Below are 24,533 nucleotides of genomic sequence, written 5' to 3'. Positions count from 1 at the left end.
TGATGTTTTGTCATTTTACCATCGGGGAGCCATTTGAAATCTATGTTGATTTGCCTGCTTGCATTCTGTTTATTTGTTAACAAAGAAATAAGTGACTGATACTCTAGCTCAGACATGGGGAAACTTTGGCCCTCCAGGTGTTTTGGACTCCAACTCTCACAATTCCTGGTCTCAGGCCCTTTCCTTTTCCCCCTCAGCCGCTTAAGCGGCTGAGGGGGAAAAGGAAAGGGCCTGAGACCAGGAATTGTGAGAGTTGGAGTCCAAAACACCTGGAGGGCCGAAGTTTCCTCATGCTTGCTCTAGCTAAATATTTTCTTTATTCATACCCTGTCTTTATCCCAGAATGGGACCCGAGGCAACATATAGGTATTTAAAAAATACAGTTTAAAAACTCAGTACAAAGATTAAAACACAACTAATTTAAAATTCATTAAAAGCTCACTGTCTCCTCTGAACTTGATAGCTAAGCAGGATCAGCCCTAGTTAGTACTTGGATGGAAGGCTGCCTATGTATACCAGCTGCTGTAAGCTATTTATAAGAGGAAGGAACTGGCAAAACATCTCTTGCCTTAAAAAATCCTATAACATTAATGGCATCACCGCAAGTCAACATGCGACTTGAAGGCACAGAAACACACACCGTGGCTATGAAAACGGCTCAGTTAAGAAACATACACAAAGCAGAGAAACAATATAATGATGTGTACCCCTATGTAAAAAGAAATGTGCAACATGATCTATACACTAGAAGCAAGTGCAGGTTCGAATAAATGTGCAAATTACTTGGCTACAATTATAAACATACGTTTTATGGGTTACTGTGAGTTTTTCGGGCTGTATGGCCATGTTCCAGAAGTATTCTCTCCTGATGTTTCACCCACATCTATGGCAGGCATCCTCTGAGTTTGTGAGGTCTGCTGGAAATTATGCAAGTGGGGTTTTATATATCTGTGGAATGTCCAGGGTGGGAAAAAGAACTCTTGTCTGTTGGAGACAAATGCGAATGTTGCAATTGGCCAACTTGATTAGCATTAAAAAGCCTTGCAGCTTCAAAGCTTGGCTGTTTCCTGCCTGGGGCATCCTTTGTTGGGAGGTGTTAGTTGGCCTGGAATTCACCTGACTTCTGAGTGTTGTTCTTCTTTTACTGTCCTGATTTTAGAGTTTAGTTAAATACTGGTAGACAGATATTGCCCACACAACCTACAAACTATCTACAGACCCACTAAGAAAATCCCACAAATGCTATGCTCAGCAAAGAAGAAGAGAGATCCTCTCACCTCTGCAGGAGTCCACCGTATACCATGCAGCTGTGGACAAATCTATATAGGGACCACCAAACGTTGTATTGCCCAAACAAGAATCAAGGAACATGAAAAACACTACAGACTAACTCAACCAGAGAAGTCAGCCATAGCAGAGCACTTGATGAACCAACCTGAACACAGCATATTATTTGGGAACACAGAAATGCTGGACCACTCTAAGAGATATATAAACCCTACTTGCCTAGTTTCCAACAAACCTCACAAACTCTGCCATAGATGTGGACGAAATGGCAGGAAAGAATGCTTTTGAAACATGTCCATACAACCTGAAAAACTCACAGCAACCCAGTGATTCTGACCATGAAAGCCTTCGACAACACCTAAGTTTTATGTATTTTTAATTCCACTATGAGCACTTTCCCACTAAAAAATTATTTTGTATAATTTTCAGAAGTAGCTCTGTGTGGGCTGACTCTAGTAAATACATATTTTGTTTCTACCTTTTGTGAACTAAATGTAACATGTTACCCTCTTGTTACCATGGTGTAGAGGAGGAAATGTAAGTAGGAGGAAATGGACTAAAAAAGGAATGAAAAACAAACTACCTTCGTAATAGTTCAATTAAAGTTGAAATTATGCACAACACGTTTTGTGACCTTTCACAGTTGAATAATTGGCAATAATGCAATACTTTAGCATTTTGAATATAACGAGAGATGTAGTTAATTGTCCTATTCAGCAGCATACAGAGGACATCAAAAATATCCAAACCATTTCATTATGGAATTGAGCAGGTTTCAGCACTCTTTAGTCAGATTATGGTCTTTACAGGTGTAGGTTCAATGTCATTCAGTTAATATTTTATTCTTCGGCTCTTACATACTCATTAAATTATGTACATAATGCCAAACTCTAAAATGGCCCTATCTGCTTTCTGCTCTTTTAGTGAGAATTGACATTATAGGTCAGTCCCATCCAGTTAAACAATGTGTAGTTTAACTATGTTGGGTTTGATTTTCAGTTGTGTTGCCTGGTTAATATTCCCCAAATTCTTTAAAGCTGAATTCACCATAGGGCACTTATCAAACTACAAATCCCAGAATTTCATAGCATTGAGGCACAGCAGTTAAAATGGTGTTGAACTGCATTAGTTTTGCAATGTAGAAGCACCCTAAGCTGTCCATCCGCAATGAGAAACTAGAGGGCAGACTCAGAAAGCACACGCATAACAGTGTTCAAGTGATATAATTCTGTTTTAAGTTAGAAAAATTATTGCCTATATTTGCATCAGCTTGTATAAATTAGCACATTCAATGTTACGCAGTTGAGAAATTATGCAAGTTAATGTCTTTCTTGAGGATTTCTGTAGAAGACGCATTCACAACGGAGAAAGATGTGTCTTCCTGTAGGCTATACAAACAACCCTGGATTCCTTGGTCTTAGGAAGGGCGCTCAAGGCTAAAGCACTGTTTTTATTTACTTGGTGTTCATCACAAATATACTCAGTAAATCTGTGTGAACAAATATCCATAAGACAAGGACAGTTGGTTTATTATACCAACAGCCAGCCTTGTTGATGTTGGCTTTATATGAAAGCAAAAGAAGAATATTCTGCAAGTAGTTTTTCTAAGAGTAGTGGCTTGAACATTGGACTATCACTCTGAAGACCAGGGTTTGAATTACTGCTCAGCCATGGAAATCTGCTTCTTGTCACTCTCTCTCAGCATCAAAGGATGGCAAAGTCAAACTCCTTTCTGAACAAACATTTCCAAGAAATTACCAGTACCAGTGTTTCTGAAGCCCATTTTCTGGGAATACAGATACAGAATGGGGGATGCCTGGCTCGACAGCAGTACGTGTGAAAAAGATCTTGGGAGTCCTCGTGGACAACAAGTTAAACATGAGCCAACAATGTGATGCGGCTGTTAAGAAAGCCAACAGGATTCTGGCCTGCATAAATAGGAGTATAGTGTCTAGATCCAGGGAAGTCATGCTATCCCTCTATTCCGCCTAGGTCAGACCACACGTCGAATACTGCGCACCGTAATTGACGGGAGATGTTGACAAGCTGGAATGTGTCCAGAGGAGGGCGACTAAAATGATTAAGGGTTAGGAACAAGTCCTATGAGGAGCGACTTAAAGAATGGGCATGTTTAGCCCGCAGAAGAGAAGGCTGATAGGAGACATGATAGCCATGTATAAATATGTGAGGGGAAGCCATAGGGACGAGGGAGCAAGATTGTTTTCTGCTGCCCTGGAGACTAGGACGCGGAACAATGGCTTCAAACTACAGGAAAGGGGATTCCACCTGAACATTAGGAAGAACTTCCTCACTGTGAGAGCTGTTCAGCAGCAGAACTCTCTCCCCCGGACTGTGGTGGAGGTTCCTCCTTTGGAGGCTTTTAAGCAGAGGCTGGATGGCCATCTGTCGGGGGTGCTTTGAATGTGACTTTCCTGCTTCTTGGCAGGGGGTTGGACTGGATGGCCCGTGAGGTCTCTTCCAGCTCTATGATTCTATGAATGAAACCTGACTCAATAAAATTCGGTCCAACTCCATCCTTTGGAGTTGGTTCCTTGCAAGAATTCAAAAGACACCAACATATTAGTCTAAAACAGCAAATCCCAAATTCTCATCCTCCAGGTGTTTATGGTGCATCTACATTGTAAAGCTAAAGCAGTTTGACACAAATGTAACTGGCATGGCTCAATGTTATGGAATTATGGGGGTTGTAGTTTTATAAGGTGTTTAGCCTTTTCAGCCAAAGAGTGATACTGCCTTAACAAAGTCCAACTCCCAGGACTCCACAGCATGGAGCTGTGGCAGTCCAACAGGTGGTGACAAAATGCATTCACTCTTAGTGTTTCCCAAACTCTGGTCTTCTAGGTGTTTTGGGCTCGAGTTCCCAGAATCCCTCATTATTGGCCAAAGCACCTGGGCTTTCTGAGAACTGAAATCCAAAATACTCGAAGCTTAAGCGGCTGAGGAGGGAAAGGAAAGGGCCTGAGGCTGTTAGGAATTGTGGGAGCTGAAGTCCAAAACACCTGGAGGGCCAACGTTGGCCTTAGGTAAAGGTAAAGGTTTCCCCTGACCAGGGCCGTAGCCAGAAAAATTTTTCGGGAGGGGTTTTGAAAATTTCGGGGGGGGGGGGGTTGAACCCCTGACCCACCCGCCCCCCGGGTTCAGACCTGTCAATATCTGCTTGAGATAGTGCCTGGAGGGACTCTTAATGTTTTACGTCGCATAGACTTAGATTTGGTTAACCAGTTAAAATTCATGAGTAAACCAGGTTTTTTTTTTAACCTGAAAAATTTCGGAGGGGGTTTGAACCCCTACCCCCCTCGCTACAGGCCTACCCCTGACGTTAAGTCCAGTCATGTCTGACTCTGGGGGTTGGTGCTCATCTCCATTTCTAAGCTGAAGAGCCGGTGTTGTCCGTAGACACCTCCAAGGCCATGTGGCCGGCATGACTGCATGGAGCGCCGTTACTTTCCTGCCGGAGCGGTACCTATTGGCATGTTTTCGAACTGCTAGGTTGGCAGAAGCTGGAGCTAACAGCGGTCGCTCACGCTGCTCCCGGGGTTTGAACCTGGGACCTTTCAGTCTGCAAGTTCCGCAGCTCAGTGCTTTAACACACTTCACCACCCGGACTCCTATAGTGTTTTCCAAACTCTGGTCTTCCAGGTGTTTTGGGCTCGAATTCCCAGAATTCCCAATTATTAGCCAAAGCACCTGGGCTTTCTGAAAAGCGACTGAGGGGGGAAAGGAAAGGGCCTGAGGCTGTTAGGACTTGTGGGAGTTGAAGTCCAAAACACCTGGAGGGTCGAAGTTGGCCTAAGCCTGGCCTATACTAGGCATGGGAGTCCAAAGGCTATATCTAAGGGTTTATTGAACCTATCTGGCAAGTTTTCTTGGACTTCAGTCTGCAGGAGCTGAAAGATAAGACAATGGGAAGTCCCTTGACCCTGCAGGCTGGTTGTGGCCCCTCCAGTGGTGGGAAAGAGAGTCCCAGAGCCCTTCGCTCCCTTTCCCTGGAGGGAGCAGCTCCTGAAGGGAAGGCGGGGAGGGGAGCGGCTCCGCCCGCCTCAGTCACGAGGCCAAAGAGGAGTCCACACACTGGGGCTGCTGCGGCGGAGCGCCTTGTTGTTGTTGTTGCTGCTGCTGCAGCTGCGATGGAGGAGAGCCTGGTGCGCGCCTTCGGGGGCCTGAGCCTCCAGCAAAGAAGGGGTCCAAACAGGGCTCCCCCTCGCCGCCGCCGCTTCAGCAAGAGCCTCTACCTCCTCCGAGGCCTCCCCGGGTCTGGGAAAAGCACCTTGGCCAGGTAAGCAGCTCTTCCCCGGTCCCTCCCCACTGGCTCCATCCACGCAGACAATGTGAGCAGAGGGTCCAATCTACACTGTACACGTAATGCATTTTTAGCACCCCTTGAACTGCCACGTCTCAGTGTCGGAATCATGGGAGTCGTAGTTTTATTAGGTGGGATTTTTTTGACTTCCAGGCTTCCCAAGCCTTGAGCCATGGCAGTTCAAGTGAGCACCAGGCTGCATTCATTCTGTAGTATAGCTCTACCCATGCAGAGGATGCACCCCATTTGTGCAGAACGTTGCAAAGGGGGGTGAAATCTATCTGGAAGCCGTTCCTGGGGTGTATCTAGGCAAGGGCAAACTTTGGCCCTCCAGGTGTTTTGGACTTCAACTCTCACAATTCCGGGCTGTGGCGCAGGCTGGTGAGCAGCCAGCTGCAATAAATCACTATGACCAAGAGGTCATGATTTCGAGGCCAGCCCGTGGCGGGGTGAGCACCCAACAGTTAAAAATAAAAAATAGCCCCTGTTCGTTGCTGACCTAGCAACCCGAAAGATAGTTGCATCTATCAAGTAGGAAATTAAGGTACCGCTTACAAAGTGGGGAGGCTAATTTAACTAATTTAAGACTCTATAATAATCATCCAGCCGCCATTGGAATGAGGAAGTGCCATCGCAGTGGATGATGAAGCAGCTGCTCCCCCTGTGGCTGGAATCGAACATCCCCTAAGGAGAAGGTTAAATTGCCTCTGTGTCTGTCTCTGTCTTTGTTCTATGTGTATATGGCATTGAATGTTTGCCTTATATGTATACAATGTGATCCGCCCTGAGTCCCCTTCGGGGTGAGAAGGGCAGAATATAAATACTGTAAATAAATAATTCCCAACAGTCAGTAGACTCTTAGGAATTGTGGGAGTTGAAGTCCAAAACACAGGTTTTCCCATGTCTGATGTACACTGTAGCATGGGCGTGGGCAAACTTTGGCCCTCCTAGTGTTTTGGACTTCATGTAAGGAATGGTGAGAGTTTAAGTCCAAAACACCAGGAGTGCTCACATTTGTGCATGCCTGCTGTGGCATTAATGCAGTTTGGCATCATATTTACTGCCTTGCCTCAGTGCTGCAGAATTCTGCCAAAGAGTGCTGGTGCCTCACAAATTACAAATCCTAGGATTTCATGGCATTGAGCTGCATTCATTCAACAGTGTGTAAATGCACCCCTGGTCAGGATTCCTTTGGTTGGGAAACTTTGTATACATTCAAAGGCTCACTATTTGGCCCGTCTCCACTGCAGAATTCAATGCAGTTTGACAGCATTTTAACTACATGGCTCAAGGAAATACAACAAATGCTACATTCAGCAAGGACAAAAGGGATCTTCTCACCTCTGCAGGAGTCTACTGTATACCATGCAGCTATGGACAAGTCTATATACGCAGCATTGCCCAGACACGAATCAAGGAACATGAAAGGCACTGCAGACTAACTCAACCAGAGAAGTCAGCCATAGCAGAGCACTTAATGAACCAACCTGGGCACAGCATATTATTTAATAACACAGAAATGCAGGACCACTCTCACAGCCACCATGTCAGACTACACAGAGAAGCCATTGAAATACACAAACATGTGGACAGTTTCAACAGAAAGGAGGAAACCATGAAAATGAACAAAACATGGCTACCAGTTTTTAAAAATTCTAAAATCAGGACAGTAAATAAATAACAACACTCAGAAAATTGGGGAATTCCAGACAAGAAACAATCAGGGCCAGTTAACACCTCCCAACAAAGGATTACCCCAGGCAGGAAACAGCCAGGTTTTGAAGCTTGCAGGCTATTCAGTGCTAATCAAGCTGGCCAATTGAAACATTCACACTTGCCTCAGACAGACATCAGTTTTTTTCCTCTCACCCTGAACATTCCACAGATATAAAAACCACACTTGCCTAGTTTCCAACACCTCACAACCTCTGAGGATGCCTGCCATAGATGTGGGCGAAACATCAGATAATGCTTCTGGAAGATGGCCATACAGCTCGGAAAACTCACAGCAACCCAGTGATTCTGGCCATGAAAGCCTTCGACAATACATGGCTCAATGCTGTGGATACAAGGGAGTTTATATTTCTACAAGGTCTTTAGTTGTGTCTGCTAAAAAGTACTGGTGTCTCATCAAACTATGACTCCCAAGAATCCATAGCAGTTAGAGTGGTGTCAGATGCACCCATTGATCAAAATGTCCCAGAAGGAAACATCTAGGGAGTTAAGTCTGGTTCCAGGGAACTCTTTCCTGCTTCATGTTGCTAGAAGGGAGGAGAGGGTTTCAGGGTTTTTTTTATTTTTCTCCAGGCTGCTGTACTTTCAGGAAGTAGATATAAACAAAATGTGACATCACTCTGTGTATATATTGAAAAACACATAATCTGCATAATTTCTTGGTGCCATGCAGCTCTCTTAAGTAGAGGCAACCCTGTCTGTACTTACCAGGGCAGGTGGTCAAGAGAAATGTGTTGTCGATGGCTGGAATCACTGGGTTGTTGTGAGTTTTCTGGGCTGTATGGCCATGTACTAGAAGCTTTATCTCACAACCTCTGTGGATGCCTGCCATAGATGTGGGTGAAATAGCAGGAGAGAATGCTTCTTTTATTGTTGGGATATTTGTTTTATTGTTTTGTTGTTATTATTATATGGTTGTATTGGGCAAGGCCCCATGTAAGCCGCCCCGAGTCCCTTCGGGCAGATGGGGTGGGGTATAAAAATAAAGTTGTTGTTGTTGTTGTTGTTGTTGTTGTTGTTGTTGTTGTTGTTATTATTATTATTATTATTATTATTATTATTATTATTATTCTGGAACATGGCCATACAGCCTAGAAAACTCACAGCAACCCAGTCAAGAGAAAACTCATTAATTTAGGAAACGTCAGAGTGCATCTACAATTTGATACCACATTAACTGCCTTGACTCAATGCTGTGAGATCCTGGGATTTGTAGCTTGGTGAGGCACCAGAACTCTTTGTCAATGAAGGCTAAAGACCTTGTAAAATTTCAGCTTCCAGGATTCCATGGTGAGCCAACGCAGATAAAGTAGTGCCAAACTGCATTAATTCTACAGTGTGGATGCACCCTTAGAGCACAAACGGAAGAGTGGTTAGAACTGCTGTTTCCTTAGATATTGTATGGGTTGTGTGTATCAGCCCATTATTCTGTTGCAGGAAAAACAGCAGGAAGTTTTGCTACATTTTTAACACTATAGCAACAGAGTTTTAAAACAAAATCCCTTGCAACATCTTTCTCTTTTGCTTCCTGTGAAACCAACCCAAACGTTGAGGCCTTTGTGGTTTGAGTGCTGGGCTAGGACTATGGGAGAGGAGAGGTCAAATGTCTGCTCAATGATGGAAGCCCATTTGGGCCAGGGTGACCTTGGGCAAATCATATTCTCTCAGCAGAGGAAGGCAGTGCCACACACCCTCTTAATCTTACCAAGTACTTTAAGTCCACGTTGGCACAGTAATAACAAGGAGTGGCTACTTAAATCTCAAGTTATTTCCGAGTTATGGCAACCCTAATTTTTTAGGGTTGTCATAACGCGGAAATAACTTGAAGGCATATAATGTGGGTTTTCATGGCTGAGCCGGAATTCAAACTTTCTTCTCCACAGTTAGAGTCCAATACTTAAACTATGCCACGTTGGCACCCAAAAAATGCCTTCAAAAGAATAAGCTCATACAATTACATTTGAAAATTTTTCTTTTTATTTGGATATTAGCTTGGGGACCGCCGGTGCTCGGGTTATTAGAAGAAGGCATTGTTTGTTTTGGAATGTTGGGTAATATCACTGGAGTTTGGTCCAGATCCATGGTTGGCTGGGTTCAGTGCTGTCTGGATAAAGGTGAGCTACAAATCCCACATTCCCAGAGCAATCACGCCCAAACGTTGACAGTATTCGGAGTTGGCCATGTTGGGTCTGTGTGCCAAGTGTAGTCCAGATCGGTCATCGGCTGGGTTCAGGGCACTCTGTATAAGGGTGAACTACAATTCCCAGATCCGAGGTCAATCACCCCCAAATGAGGCCTGTATGCAGTTGGCCATGTTGGGTCTGTGTGCCAAGTTTGGTCCAGATCTGACATCAGCTGGGTTCAGTGCTATCTGGATGCAGGTAAACGGGGCTTCTCTGTGCCAAGTTTGGTCCCAGTCCATTGTTGGTGGGGGTCATAATATCGCTGGATGCAGGTGGACTGCAACTCCCAAAATCAAAGTCCATTGCCCCAAACCTGCATAGTATGTTCTGTTGGTCATGGGGCTTCTCTGTGCAAAGTTTGGTCCCAGTTCATTCTTGGTGGGGGTCATAGTATCGCTGGATGCAGGTGGACTGCAACTCCCAAAATCAAGGGCCATTCCCCCAAACCTGTGTAGTATGTTCAGTTGGTCATGGGGCTTCTCTGTGCAAAGTTTGATCCCAGTTCATTCTTGGTGGGGGTCATAGTTTCTCTGGATGTAGGTGAACTATAACTCCCAGAATAAACGTCCATTCCCACTAACCCCTGTCATAGGTTCAGTTGGTCATGGGGCTTCTCCGTACAAAGTTTGGTCCCAGTTCATTCTTGGTGGGGGTCATAGTTTCTCTGGATGTAGGTGAACTATAACTCCCAGAATAAACGTCCATTCCCAGTAACCCCTGCCATAGGTTCAGTTGATCATGGGGCTTCTCCGTACAAAGTTTGGTCCCAGTTCATTCTTGGTGGGGGTCATAGTTTCTCTGGATGTAGGTGAACTATAACTCCCAAAATAAACGTCCATTCCCACTAACCCCTGCCATAGGTTCAGTTGGTCATGGGGCTACAAAGTTTGGTCACAGTCCATTGTTGGTGGGGGTCACAGTATCAGTGACAGTACTGCAAGTCCCATAATCTGTGGCAAGTTTAGTTCAGATCCATTGTTGTTTGGGTTAACAGTGCTCTTTGGATGTAGGTCAAGTACAACTCTTGTAAATCATGGTGAATTCTCCCCAAACCTCTTGTTCAGTTGCTGATTAATTCCTCTGTGAACTGTATGCCATAGGAAAGCGTAGGAGAGGGTAAAGGTAGAGGCAGTGGGTGGGGTCATGCAAGTTAAGGAACCCTGGGATGTCCATTCTGGAGGAAAAACAGAACATCTAGGATGAAATTGACTTCATTTGGGTGGGGGGGCAGAATGGTGTTTGTGGAGGACACTGGTAGGGTTTGGGCTACACGTTCTTGGCGCTCACTATAACCTGCATGTCAGTTGAGGAAGGGCCATGGTGTCTCCTGCTGAGTGGGAACTATAGCTGTTTGTGGAGGCGGGAGGCTGTTTGTGTAAATGGACACCTCCTCCACATATACACATACACAATTTCACTTTTATTAGGTGTATAGATTTTGCAACGAGGAACCCCCATGAAGAATCTCTCTACCGTTGATTCAACTTGGTTCTATTGCATCATAAATGTTAATAAATAACTTTAAAATCAACTGGGCTCTTTTATGGTGAGTGAAGTGTAGTAGAAGAACACAAAGCTACCATGTATTGATTTCTTTTCAGTTCCGATTGTGTTACTTGCTGTATTCTTTATGTGCTATGCCATGTTCATAATTCATGAATTCAAACAAACAGCTGAAACCCATGAGCAAATAAATAGCCTAATAAATAAACACACTTGTAGAAGGCATGTTGTAATTCTGGAATGAGTCCTTTGTTTGTGATGCACAGTACACTCACCGGTATTTTGACTTGCCAGGTATGTGTTAGTTTTTGTGCTGCTGTGTTTTCTTTAGCCACAATACATTGTTTGTTGTCATATAACGTCAGAAAAAGAAGGGAGATTTATTAAGTTCTTAATAGGCTCATCATTCATAGCTTCATAGTTGCCTTGGTGGATTAGAAGTTATGTATGCAGGGCTTTTGGAGCATCAGTTCTAATATGAAATAGGGTACAAACATGAGACATAGTATTGCAGTATTTATGTTCTTTCATTTCAGCAAAGGTAGATTGTGTTGAACGGGATTGTAATGAGTCACACGGTGACCACAGGCTTGCTGTTATTTGCTGTTGTTGACAAGAATAGAACAGGGTTGGTTTTCTGTGTTTTCAGAAACTGGATTGGAGATAGACTATTTTTATTGGCTCTCAAAATATGCTTCAAGCAGACCAGTCATATAAATGGTTTGTTTTGAATCCCTATTTTGGTTTTGCATATTAACTACTCTTAGAAAGTGGCCCTGTGCAAAATTCACTCCATCATACTTATGGCTTATTTTTAGTTCACCCTAAGCATTTAATTGTACTGAAAACCTGCTGGTTGAAAAGAAATAGGAAACGTAGGCAGGTTTAAATGAGAACACAGATGTCCCCTGGAAGGCCTCCCATTCACTACTGTGTATGAGGCCCCATCATATAATGCAGTTTCATTGCACTGAGCTCCATTATATGAATCTACACTAGCTATATAATGCACTCTCAAACTGCATTATATGGCAGTGTGGATGGGGCCTGAGTTAACTAACTTCAGAACTAGCCAGTCCTGCACATATGTAATAATAATCATAATAATAGGATTTAAAGATCGAACTGCAAAGATTCTGGCACAAACCAGTAAAGATGGTTCCAGTAATGATTGGCACACTAAGTTCAATGCCTAAAAACCTTGTCCAGCACTTGAAAACAATCAGCACTGACAAAATCGCCATCTGTCAGCTGCAAAAGGCCGCCCTACTTGGATCTGAACACATTATTCTCCAATACATCACATAATCCAAGACACTTGGGGAGTGTCCGATGTGTGATCCCATACAAAAGCCAGCATAGTGATCTTTTTTGCTGTGTACTAATCATGTGTATATAATTATTATTATTATTATTATTATTATTATTATTATTATTATTATTATTATAATTATTTTATTTCTTACCCAGTTCTCCTCATGGCTTGAGACAGGTTAAAGAATAATTTAAACACATAAACATTATAAAAATACCACAATGACACATATTAAAATGCATTTCTATAAAAAAACATATTAAAATACACAAAATAGTGATTAAATGAAGGATACATTGGGTCCCTCTTGCTCACTCGGCTGACCGAATCCCTAGACTTCTATCCAAAATATTCTACACTGATAGTACCTCAGCATGATTAGTCTCCTGGAAATAATGTACTGTTTATTGTCTGTTGACGCTAAATTTTTCACATGACTAAAACCACAGACTGTCCCTTAAAGACTAACACATTTTACTTGGCATAAACTGTCACAAACTGTAGCCTATTTTATTACATAAAGCCTCAGAGTCTTCATCATATTATGGTTGGCTATAATCTATGGAAGTTTATGCCAAATCAATTGTGCCACAGTATTCTGGTGTTTATACTGCTTTCACTGCATTTAGCCCTGTAGAATTGCTCTCTCATACATCCCAATTCTGCATATCAGGTCAATCACTTGATAAATACCTTTACAGTCATGATCAAATTTAAGGTAAGAGAACAGTTACTTACAGTCTCCCTTTATTTAAAAGTCAGTCTCCCCACACTTTTTGTACTTAAGAGCATTAGCATGCACATATAGCTATTTCCTACTTAAATGTACTAGGACTGTAGCTCCCTAGCATTGTCAATGGGGAGGAATCCTGGAAGTTGTCAATGGGGAGGAGTCCTGGAATATTGGTTATTTGAACCCACATCATTCTCCCATTATTTTCATATTACTTACTAAGCTGCTGAGCAGCTCACATTGTCCCAAATCCCTTTTGCAGTCTCATGAAGAGTAGCCACAGTGAATCAGTTATAGAATAGTGAGTAAATCCAAGTAATTTAATGGGTCTCCAATAGTTATAACTATCATAAGATTTATGTTATCTTTATGAGCTTGTTATTATAATTATCCATTTGGTTTATGTATCTCATGTATCTGTGACTCCATACCTACATCTCTACTGCTCCACTAAAATAACATTTAAATGAGATTGCATTCTAGTGTAGAGCCTCCCTGACATCTGCATGCATCATCGATCCACCAGTAGTAGATACCAGGCATTTAGCCCCTGGTAATACTCGTGGTATTGACTACTTTAATTTGAGCCATCCCACCTGTGAGTGAGATATCTCACCTGAAGTGGATGTAGCCTGAATTATTTGCAGCCAGGAAAGAGAAATATCATGGAGCTTCTTTCTATGTTGGTCCATTCCAACAGTTTCCTTTAGTCCAGTGTTTCTCCAACTGTGCTCCTCCAGATGTTTTGGACTTTAGCTCTCACAATTCCTAACAGCTGGTAAGCTGGCTGGGATTTCTGGGAGCTGAACTTCAAAACACCTGGAGAAGCACAGTTTGAGAAACATTGCCTTGATCAAGAGACATTGAACACAAAAGATCCCACAGTGTTTTTAATAGTTTAATTTGTGCAATTTTGCCTGGGGATTTAAAATGACGGAGATTTAGAAAAGCAAACCAGAGAAGTAATGTGGCTTGATGTTTTAGCCATGGGTGTTATGATTTTATACCCAAAAGGGGTCTGGGTACAACAGCACTTAGTGATATTTTAGGTTCTTTCCTCAAATTCCCATTGGGTTGCATACACATTGTGTGTATATGTGTATGTGTGTGCATCAGTATAGCTGACATCAGGACCTCATGCTTATGAGGACAACTCACTGTCTCCAGATCTTTCAAGCTTTGTTTCTTTAAGGTCTGCTGATACATTTACATTCTGAAATTGAAGGGTCAGATATGTTGATTTTAGTGAGGCTTTCAGCCTTATACAGAGTGGCTGACTGATAATACATACCAGTAGTTGCTTTCAGTGACTTGCAGCCTTCCACAAACATATACTGCAGTTAGAAGTTCCAATAATTGTGCAGGCCAGCCACTCCCGGGGCCTCAGGAGTGATCACGAAAGACAAGAGGTCTTGAAACCCTTATATTCAATTACTTGTGGTTTGTTGAACATTACCAAGACTTCAGTTTTCATTATATAACTCAAACCTTATAGTAATATTGATAATCATTGTGATCAGGGTCTCAGATCTGTAGATCACTTCTAGGTCATGGCTTAAGGATTTCAAAGTGGGGCAGATCTTAGAAAATCCGAACAATAAAAAGGTGAGCATATCTTCCTGCTTCCTCTTGCAGTGGGAACCTCCTAAGGCACCAATTTCGACTTATGATTTCAATTTGTGTGATCGTTGATTTTCATCAGGATAGAAGAGAACAATTACATTCACTATATTTGGTTCCCATGATGAAAACTTGATCTCATTAGCTCTCTTAGGTTCTTGTAATTTTTTAAGCAAAGTTTTCATGATATTGTGGCTAGTATACTGCTATAGCATTACTCCAGGATAACTGGATTGTGCCAATGGTTGTCTTGTTTGCATGCTTGTGTAATGAGCAGGGCCGGCCGGAGATATTTTTGAATGTGAAGCGGGGGTGCTGAAAAGCGCCCCCGCCACCGGCCCCGCCTCCCGTGCCCTGGCCCCGCCCAGCGTGCCCTGGCCCCGCCTCCCACGCTGCGTGGGAGGCGGGGCCAGGGCGAATAGTGAGGGAGGCGGGGCCAGAGTTGGCCCCGCCCCCCACGCAGCGTGCCCTGGCCCCGCCTCCCACGCAGCATGGGAGGCGGGGCCAGGGCACGCTGGGCGGGGGGGCGGCGCCAGAGTTGGCCCCGCCTCCCACGCTACTCCCGCTCGCCCGTCTGGCCTTTTCTAGCTGGCCAGACTGCAGCGGAGGTCCCTCCAGGCCGCAATCGCGGCCTGCAGGGACCTCCGTTGCAGTCTGGCCAGCTAGAAAAGGCCAGACGGGCGAGCGAGAGTAGCGCGGGAGGCGGGGCCAGCTCTGGCCCCCCCGCCCAGCGTGCCCTGGCCCCGCCTCCCACGCAGCGTGGGAGGCGGGGCCAGGGCAGGCTGGGCGGGGGGCGGGGCCAGAGCTGTCCCCGCCTCCCGCGCTACTCTCGCTCGCCCGTCTGGCCTTTTCTAGCTGGCCAGACTGCAACGGAGGTCCCTGCAGGCCGCGATTGCGGCCTGGAGGGACCTCTGCTGCAGTCTGGCCAGCTAGAAAAGGCCAGACGGGCCAGGGCGCACTGGGCGGGAGGCGGGGCACCGTCAGGGCGGTGCCCCGCCTCCCGCCCAGCCTGACGGCGCCCCCCCGGGCCTGCGCCCGAGGCGGCGGCGTCAGGTGCCTCTATAGTGGGGCCGGCCCTGGTAATGAGGTATGTAGAACTCTTTTATACAAGCAGTTCCTTATTTACTCACAGCCTAATGCATTGTCTTAAAGGGTAGCACAGCATGTGAGTACAGCTCTGAATTACAAAAGACACTAGAATGGCCCAAGATGTTGTCCCATGTAAGCATATTGACAAAGCTTTAAAGTTACTAGATAGATTTTGGCATGGTTGGGAAAGTGACTTTTTTTAAAGAAATAGCTTATTTAATATTCTATGATAGTTCAAAACCTTTGAATGTAGATTAACTGTATCTTTCCAACTTATATCCTTGCAGGAAGATTCCATGAATGTCTGAAAAAATAACAGTAGTGGTGCTGAAGTCCAGATCCTGCATGTTTTTAATTTGCAAGTACTTGGCATGACATTATGATTGGGTTCATGGTCAAGGAAGTGTATACAGAAGGGCAAGACCTAGATTCCCAAATGATTAGGTATTAAGCCCTTCTCAAAACCATAATCTGTGTTGTTATCAACCAACATGTAACAAAGGTAGAATCCATAGTAGATGGTGTGAAAGAGTTATGGAAAAATTAATCCTCATGTACTTAGTGTGCATAACTTAGTATATATGTTATGAACTAAAATGTTTGAACAGCTGAAGACTTAGAAATGAATGAACATGAAGGCAATGACTCCAGCCTTCACATTTTATGCCAATGCGCGCTGCCATTTGTCTGTGTACACATGTGTTCAAGTTGCCTGCTGATGTATGACAACCTCATACATTTTGTTGGGTTTTCTCAGTGCTCTAAAATAAGGCCTTTTTCTGTAACTGTGCTGAAAAAGATTAGAAATTGAAAAAAAAAGGAAGTTTTTTGGTTCAGTCTTTTCCCCAGATCCCTATTGCTAATTCCTGTAAGTATGCTGAGAGAGAATTTTGAATACAGCTCTTATGATTTTATACTACGTGCCAACGTTCTGTACTTTTATAAAGACTATCCTGCTAGAAACAATAATTATCCTTCAAGCTCTCTTTCCCTTTCCCACATACTGAGATCTTAATTTTCAGTCCAGTTAGATATTTTTCCATGTTAAATTTAGAAAATACAGATGTTCATGCTTATGATGTAAGATTCTGAAGACCAAATAAATAACCTAATGAGGATAAAAGCTGTTAAATAAACCTCAAACACCTCACTTCACACGTTGTGATCCTTCCTACAATGAAGAGGCTGTTTCTTCTGTGGTTTGATCTCCCTCTGAGTTCTCTTTTGATTTGAAAATTTAATTGAAAGTGTCCTGGGATCATTTAGGTTCAAATTAAAATTCATGGGAAGGGGGAATTGAAAAATGAAGGGGTCCAAAAGTATACATGCTTACTTCTCCCTTTCCCGTTTTACTTGCAGGCAACTGAAACATGAATTTCCTAGTGCAGTCATTTTTAGCACGGATGACTACTTCTTCACAGAAGATGGGACCTATGAGTTTGATTCTTATGCTCTAGAAGATGCACATAAATGGAACCAGAAAAGAGGCAAGTACCGCTCTTCTTGGTGCTGGAAAAGGGTTCATGGTGCACAAGTCAAAGAGTAACAACTGAGGAATAAGAATGTGTCGTGTCCACCTCTTGCCTCCGTATTATTTGCTTTTCTTAAACTGACATTCAGAATTGATTAAAGCAACACAAAACCTGAACTGGATTATCCAGTTCTGTTGTGAAAAGTGCTATATTTGCTTGCAAAAGTATTATATGTGTATTAAAAAAAATCCACAGTACTATAAATATAGCAGAATGATAGTCAGTAGAACTATGAACTAATATGTTTACATTACTGCTGCTGTGGGAAATCTATAAGAGAAATAGATGCCCTGAAGCTGAATACATCACACTAAAATGGAGCATAGTTGTTGCTACTAAACAAACCACTTTTTATACTTTTATATTTTCTCTATGTTTTTCTTTCCCTGTAATTATATATTTTTAAACTTGGCCATAGGAAGCATGCTTTTTGCTGACTCCATTAATAACTCCATTAATAACTTTCAAGTGTTTACTAGAGAGAGACATGAAAAGAATATATATAAGTATGATTTTTAAAAATGCATATACAAATGATTAAAATATAAAACCATGAGTTTGTAAACTTAGAACTGCCTCCATCAAGAGTAAAGCATCTTCTAAGTTGTTTTAAAAAATATAAAGTGAGCAAGCATCTTTTCTGCCAATCTTGGTTCCCATATTCATAGGGTTTATTTAAAGGGCAACCTGAAACAACCACATCACCAGCTTGAACCGCCTTTGCATTTCTCCTCCCTCATTTCAGCTGAAGACTGAGAACATGCATGGACCATGATTTCAAAACCAGTCTTTTCATCACTTTCATGCCCTCTTCTCACTCTTCCCTTTTGTAACATTTTTCCAGATGAAAAATATCTGGAGATTGCAAAAGTTTGTATATTATATATGCCAAAACATTGAAACATGCCTGAAGTAAGCTAAATATGGTCCACTAAGACAATTCCTCTGGCACTTCGAGCTCTTGAGCCCTCAAGATCAAGATCACCCCTCCAAAAGAAGCCTTCAGGGAGCATAATTATCTGCTAACATACACACATCTTCTTGTATTCTCTGAAGACCTTTAAGCAAAATGGGAAATGATCTTGTATTGTTGGAAACAGAACATATCAGCCATGAGTGTCTGGGGTCAATTGGAATGGTAGTCCCACTATCTCTTCTAGTGGCCTTTATTGGCACTCATTTGCTATTTTCGCTGCATAATTAATTGTCGGTGACATTTAAGGAGACTTGATTTATGACATCTGACGAGGTCCACAGATTGTCTGGTCTTGTAAAATGTTGACATTATTATGTTACAGCTCGTAAAGCAATGAAGAATGGGAAATCCCCAGTTATTATTGATAATACCAACATCCACGCTTGGGAAATGAAGCCATATGTGATAATGGTAGGGAAACCTATGACCTATTATCATTTCTAATATTTGCCCATGGGTTCAAGAGATAAGCAGGTGACTGTCCCCAACTCTGGTTACAAGCGCTACAAGAATGTATAATGGGCTTAATATTTTTGAAATACCCCCTTTCTTCTGCATAGGTTCCATTTTCCCTCTCCCTAGAACATTTTCATACCACAATTGGATTGATTTTGAGCCAATTTAAATCAAAATAATTTATTTAAATTGGACCATTGGACATCTTGGTCTGTATCATTTTCTATTAAGAGCTAGGGCATTGAGGTCTGTGAGAAACAATTTATAGTGCTAAGGAAATATGTCTGCCCAGATACAGTACATACTCCAAAGTGCTGGTATTGTGCTCACTTTTGATGTGGTTGTTCCGTGGCTGGCATCCTGGCAGTGACATATACAAGTAATTTGAACTTATTCCTTGGAAGATCTATTTTTTTGGTCATGCAAAGGTTGGAATTCTCATAGAATTCATCTTTTAACTACTAGTGCCCATACACCACAGCCTTGTAATGAAGAATTAAATGATAATCTGTCTCTGTCTTTAATAGTCAGATGCAGAATACTGATGTAATTCATTGAGGCTTCTGAAGGTCCTAGTAGATGATGTCCTGCATCTGGCTATAGAGAAAGAGCCACACTCCTCTGATGTCACTGCACCCCACCATCCAGTAAATTGTTACAAATTGAGGGTTATGGCAGTCCTGGAAATAAAGAAAAGTGAGACCTGCTGAAATTTTACAATACCTCCTATTGAAAAATCTGAATTTCACTGCTTCCAACACAATTAGCATAGTCTCATGGGATCACCGTGTTTCTGTATATGAAAGTGCCATATACTATGTCAGAATCTGATTCAGTTTATGGCACTTTTTAAAAGTCTTACTATCTCAAGATCTTTGACTAGAGCTTCCATTAACCATAGGGAAGCTAAGCATTCAGCGAGAGGACATCTTACAATTAGAGTCCAGCAATGTCACCCTCGTTGCCAAAATCTTCATCTACCTATATATACATACTGTATCTATTTTTTTTTAAATGAGCATGGTCTTCTGAACTTGTTTGTTTCAGGATAAACAGGTATCTTTCCCTCCAGATTGTACAACTATGGGTGAGAATCTAGCACAGTGGTTCTCAACCTGGGGTCCCCAGGTGTTTTTGGCCTTCAACTCCCAGAAATCCTAACAGCTGGTAAACTGGCTGGGATTTCTGGGAGTTGTATGCCAAAAACATCTGGGGACCCCAGATTGAGAACCACAGATATTGCACTTAAATTGTAATTTGTGGACATTTGTTGGAGTACTGACCTGATTTTTAAATCTTTGACTGTCACGAGCACATAATTGGACAGTGTCTGCCACTTCTAATGAAGTATGTTCTTTGTCCCTTGAACTAGTAACACAATTTACTGATTTCTCTTTTCTCCCCATTCACTTGATATAGATTAATGTCACTTTGATGGCTGTTGTGTGATTAACAGGACAATAGTTTTGGCCTCCATAACACATAACCTGTTGTTTTGTGAACAAAGAATTAGTCAGCATGCCAAATGCACTGATCTGCTTCTTCAGAAGTGACATTTTTAGTCACTGCCAAGAGAAGGGAATTTTGTTTAGACTCAATGTCAGCATTTGACTTTTTTTTGCTATCACGTTTTTCTAACCTATGACCATCATCTTAATCATTGAAAATCTTATATTAAAGATAGCACACTAACACAAATTAGAGGGCTGCATAAAACCATTTTGAGATTTAAAGAATGCCACCATACCATAATATGGTATGACCATATAATTATTTTGGACTATTTTTCAGCTAAGTGCTTAAGTTTAGGAACGTTCAAGCTATTTTGTGAAATTTGAATTCATACTAATATCATACATTTTAGAAAATTTTAATTTAGGGTCCAACAATTTAATATAACCTTTCTTTTCCAGTTATCTATTCATGATAATGCAAAAGTATGGCATGATTGTGTAAGCCAAGCAGCCTGTGTATTTGCAGTCCATGAATTCAGGATTTTTACCTATTTGGATGGTGGTAGATGTAGTTTATCTCTTAATGAATTTGTAATAAACTCAGTAGAATCATTGTTTTTCAAATTATATAATGAAGTAATAACCTTACATATTGAAAATTACCCAGTGGATCAATTGAATTTAAAACCATTTCAAATTCAAGAAAAGACAAATTAGAATCACCCCACTCCTGGGGGGAAATCCTAAACTCATTGAACTGCAAATACATGTAAGACAGACACTTGTATTTACATAATCCTTGATTTATATGTTTTTATTTATTTTTATTTACAGTATTTATATTCCGCCCTTCTCACCCCGAAGGGGACTCAGGGCGGATCACATTACACATATAAGGCAAACATTCAATGCCTTAACATAGAACAAGGACAAAGACAAATGCAGGCTCCGAGCTGGCCTCGAACTCATGACCTCTTGGTCAGAGTGATTTGTTGCAGCTGGCTGCTCACCAGCCTGCGCCACAGCCCGGGCCTTTTAATCTGTTTTGGTTTTAATTTTGGAAAATGCCTTGAGTTCCAGTATTGGGGGAAAAGATGGGATGTAAATAAACACAGTGGCAACAGTAACTACATCTAAACTCTGCATTCTTTCACCTCAGGCACGTGAAAACAACTATGAAGTTATCTTTCGAGAGCCAGATACACACTGGAAATTCAATGTTCGGGAACTAGTCAGGTACAGTTGTTTTGCAATAATTAATCAAGCAGATTATTTGAAAAAAAGAAAAAAAGATCAGTTGACTTGGCAGATCCAAGCTGGTATTTTATAAAATTGTGGCCTCAGTTGCCAAAATCTTATTTGAAGCTGGCAGAGCATGATATTCTGCCAGTCTAGTGATACATAAATTGTACAAAGCTCCAGAAAGATGAAGATAGTAGCCTGTCATATAGTAACATGAGGAAGCTTTCCAGCATTCCCCTTTAGCAAATCACTGAGTATTTGGATTGAGGGAATTAAATTCCTCTCTAGAGATTTACTAGATCCTCCAATGTTAATGTTGTAGTAACTTCCTACCATAGAATCATCTGGAAGGCAGAGAAAATTCCTGGAGAAAACACCTTTGTTAGATGTGAATAGGTGAAACCATGGGTGCATGTCCCATGTATGCAGTCTCTTTGGGGATGTTGGGTTTTTGCTTCTCTGTGTGTGAATTACAGATATCTTAGCATATTTTGTACATTTGTTTTATAGACGGAATAGTCATGGTGTTCCACGGGAGACGATACAGCGAATGAAAGAACAGTATGAGCATGACCTCACTTTTCATATTGTACTTCATTCAGAAGAGCCAGCCCGACATTTTACTGGGTCCTATGGCACAAACAGTGGTGGAGGCTGTTCCCAGCTAAATTCAACATTCCCAAACCAAAGAGCTAACAATGGAAGATCATTTAATAGAAGAAATGATTTCTACAGTGTCTTTTAGAGTTTCTTCACAAATTGTTTAAGTTTTTAAAAGATATTTTTCTCAGTTTTAAACTTTAAATATTTGTATTTTTCTACTGAACTAGATTAGGTTTCAAATCATTCCGTTTCAAATTTTGGATTCTTAAAAAGTCCCACACTGATAGCCATCTGCTTCGTATGCAGAATTTCTGATAAGAAGCAGAAATGCTGTATCAGGTAAACCGCCATTAATATCCTAACAATGAACGTAGTTTAGCGTGACTATTAAAAGTCAAAGAACAATTCTTCACCTGCCTACTGAGAGCAAGTCCCATTCAATTAAAACAAGATTGATGCTTAGTTAAGTGTTTTTAGGATTAAAACCCATCCTTCCTGATTTTCATTATACTCTTTCCTTCCCAGTGGTGGTACTTATTGTGAAAGTTTTTGAGGTACAAGGAAATTAGTCATATTGAGGAAAGTCAAAAGTTAACGTAAGTCCTATTTATCTGAATGGGAACTGAAGGCACTTTAGTCTGAATTCATCCCATTAAAAGGCAGTTCCTGTGACACCAAGATTTTTAGCTGCTTTTTATATAAGTTATCCATTCCTCTTTCCCGGGAGCAATGTCTGTCTACATTCCTAATTTTGTTGGTTTACTTTTCTTTCATAGGCCTGAATCCTTCTGTTAGTCTCAATCTATTAGTATTTATCTATCCACATTAACTCAGTTCAAATGTTGATTCAGTGAGCCTACTCTAGTTAATTACCAAACAGGATGTAGGCCATAGTATTGTTTTCATTTGAATTCTTTTGCTTTTCCATTTGCCACCTCCTTTCTCGCCAACACTAGTTGTCACTGCTTATCTGGACTGTTTCTTTTACCTGAGAGATGATTCCTTGTCAACCCACCCTTTCCTCGCTCGTTTGCACCCATATAAACTACTCAGGGCAGGTGCATTAATACATTGTATCGCCTTTTCTCCCTTGAACAAACAAGGTATACCTCTTCAGTGTAGTAGCATATATTAAAGGTAAATAAGTAAAAGAAGCCAGTGCAAATGTTAAAAATCAGGGATTGAAAGAAAAAAGTAGTGTCACTGAACTTGGTAGATGTGCTGTGTGCCTTGATGTCAAAGAGTTTTAATCTTGTGTTTTTGATTACTTTATCATCCACACAAACCAAAACTGCTGCCTTATATCCTTGCTTAGTCTTGGCCTTCATGTCAGAGGTTAGCACTTGCTAACTAACTTGATGTTAGACCAAAGTTCCCATCATCCCTCATCCTGGCCAAGAGGACTGACTCATGGCAATTGAAATCCACTATCATCTGAAGGGCCACAAATTCGTAACTGCTAACTCTTGAATTCTGCTAAGAACTTGTTTGAATAATGTGAAATTAGTTTTTATTTTAAAGAACAGTCTAGAGTAGTGAAATCATTCATATCCACCCAGTCCCTAAATACTGTGACTTAGACATTTTAGTATGTTTAATTGTCTCTTTAATTCATATGACAAATCTACCTTCATTCTTCTAGGAAGAGAACTATTTCAGATTGCCAAAATAATGTGTTTGTGGTATTTTTAACTGTGTGTTCTGAGCTGCCACTTTTATTGAACTAATTGTGGTTTTTGTGTAAAAGCTGAAAACAAATGAAATTGTCTGACTCTGAACTGTGCAGAGGACTTTTGAAATAAATAGCCATGAAATAAATGTATGAGGAACATGAGAAAAAGGTACAGATTTGTAGTTAGGGACTCTTGCTCCCAGTGAAATCACTATGCTTTAGGAAACTTACAGGATGTTGGACTGTAATTTATTAAGAATGCTCAAGGAGTTGTACGCGATTATAAAATACAACTCTTTTCTTCAACACTCTGTTATCAGATTGAAACCATTCCTCATGGTATAAGACAGCTTGCCATCTTATGTAGAGGTTGTTTTAAAAAATAAACACCATGCTGGGTGAACTGTGAACACTGCAGCTTGACCTCTGATTCACATCACTAATTACTTGTAAAGTCAGAAGTAAATTGGAGTTACGAACAGTAAAATAAAGATGAATGTTTGCAAGCTAGCATTTTACTTGCTCTTGGCATTTTGAGAAGTAGCGAAATTTGTATAGGTAATTTTAAAATACTAGGTGTAATCTAGCATTGATGCTTGTGTGTTCCATTAAGTGAGGATATGTTTGTGCTTGGAAATATTTGGGCATTGTTTTCTATACAGCCAACCCATCAAATTAATAATAGTAGAGTTTCCAGGGATGTTGGCTTTTTAAAAATAGGCTTTCTTATAGAGGCTATAGTTGTAAACATTAGACAGTATCTAGTTCCTTAGGTATTAAGCGTTTTCCTTCCCTCTCTGTTTTGGATAACAT

The 24,533-nt window shown here is 41.5% G+C and overlaps 1 protein-coding gene across 1 annotated transcript; it reads left to right on the top strand.

The window, feature by feature from the left end:
• Positions 1-5,063: 5,063 nt before the first annotated feature.
• Positions 5,064-24,130, top strand: n4bp2l1 (NEDD4 binding protein 2 like 1). Its single transcript, XM_003219219.4, has 5 exons — positions 5,064-5,584; positions 17,145-17,272; positions 18,616-18,704; positions 21,363-21,439; positions 21,956-24,130. The coding sequence occupies exons 1-5, from the start codon at positions 5,211-5,213 to the stop codon at positions 22,188-22,190; spliced, it is 903 nt and encodes a 300-aa protein (XP_003219267.2). The 5' UTR covers positions 5,064-5,210; the 3' UTR covers positions 22,191-24,130.
• The last annotated feature ends 403 nt before the right edge of the window (positions 24,131-24,533 follow it).

This window comes from Anolis carolinensis, chromosome 3, assembly GCF_035594765.1.
Source record: "Anolis carolinensis isolate JA03-04 chromosome 3, rAnoCar3.1.pri, whole genome shotgun sequence".
NCBI lineage: Eukaryota > Metazoa > Chordata > Lepidosauria > Squamata > Dactyloidae > Anolis > Anolis carolinensis.
Note: the sequence above shows the minus strand (reverse complement) of the source record. Positions and strands in the feature narration are given on the sequence as shown.

What these genes read in the sequence shown, in the direction of transcription:
- n4bp2l1 (XM_003219219.4), top strand. Translation starts at nt 5,211, where the DNA reads ATGGGAAGTCCCTTGACCCTGCAGGCTGGTTGTGGCCCCTCCAGTGGT. An exon ending in TGAAGCCATATGTGATAATG is followed by an intron (nt 18,705 to 21,362) that starts GTAGGGAAACCT and finishes CTTTCACCTCAG; the next exon opens with GCACGTGAAAACAACTATGA. An exon ending in AATGTTCGGGAACTAGTCAG is followed by an intron (nt 21,440 to 21,955) that starts GTACAGTTGTTT and finishes TTTGTTTTATAG; the next exon opens with ACGGAATAGTCATGGTGTTC.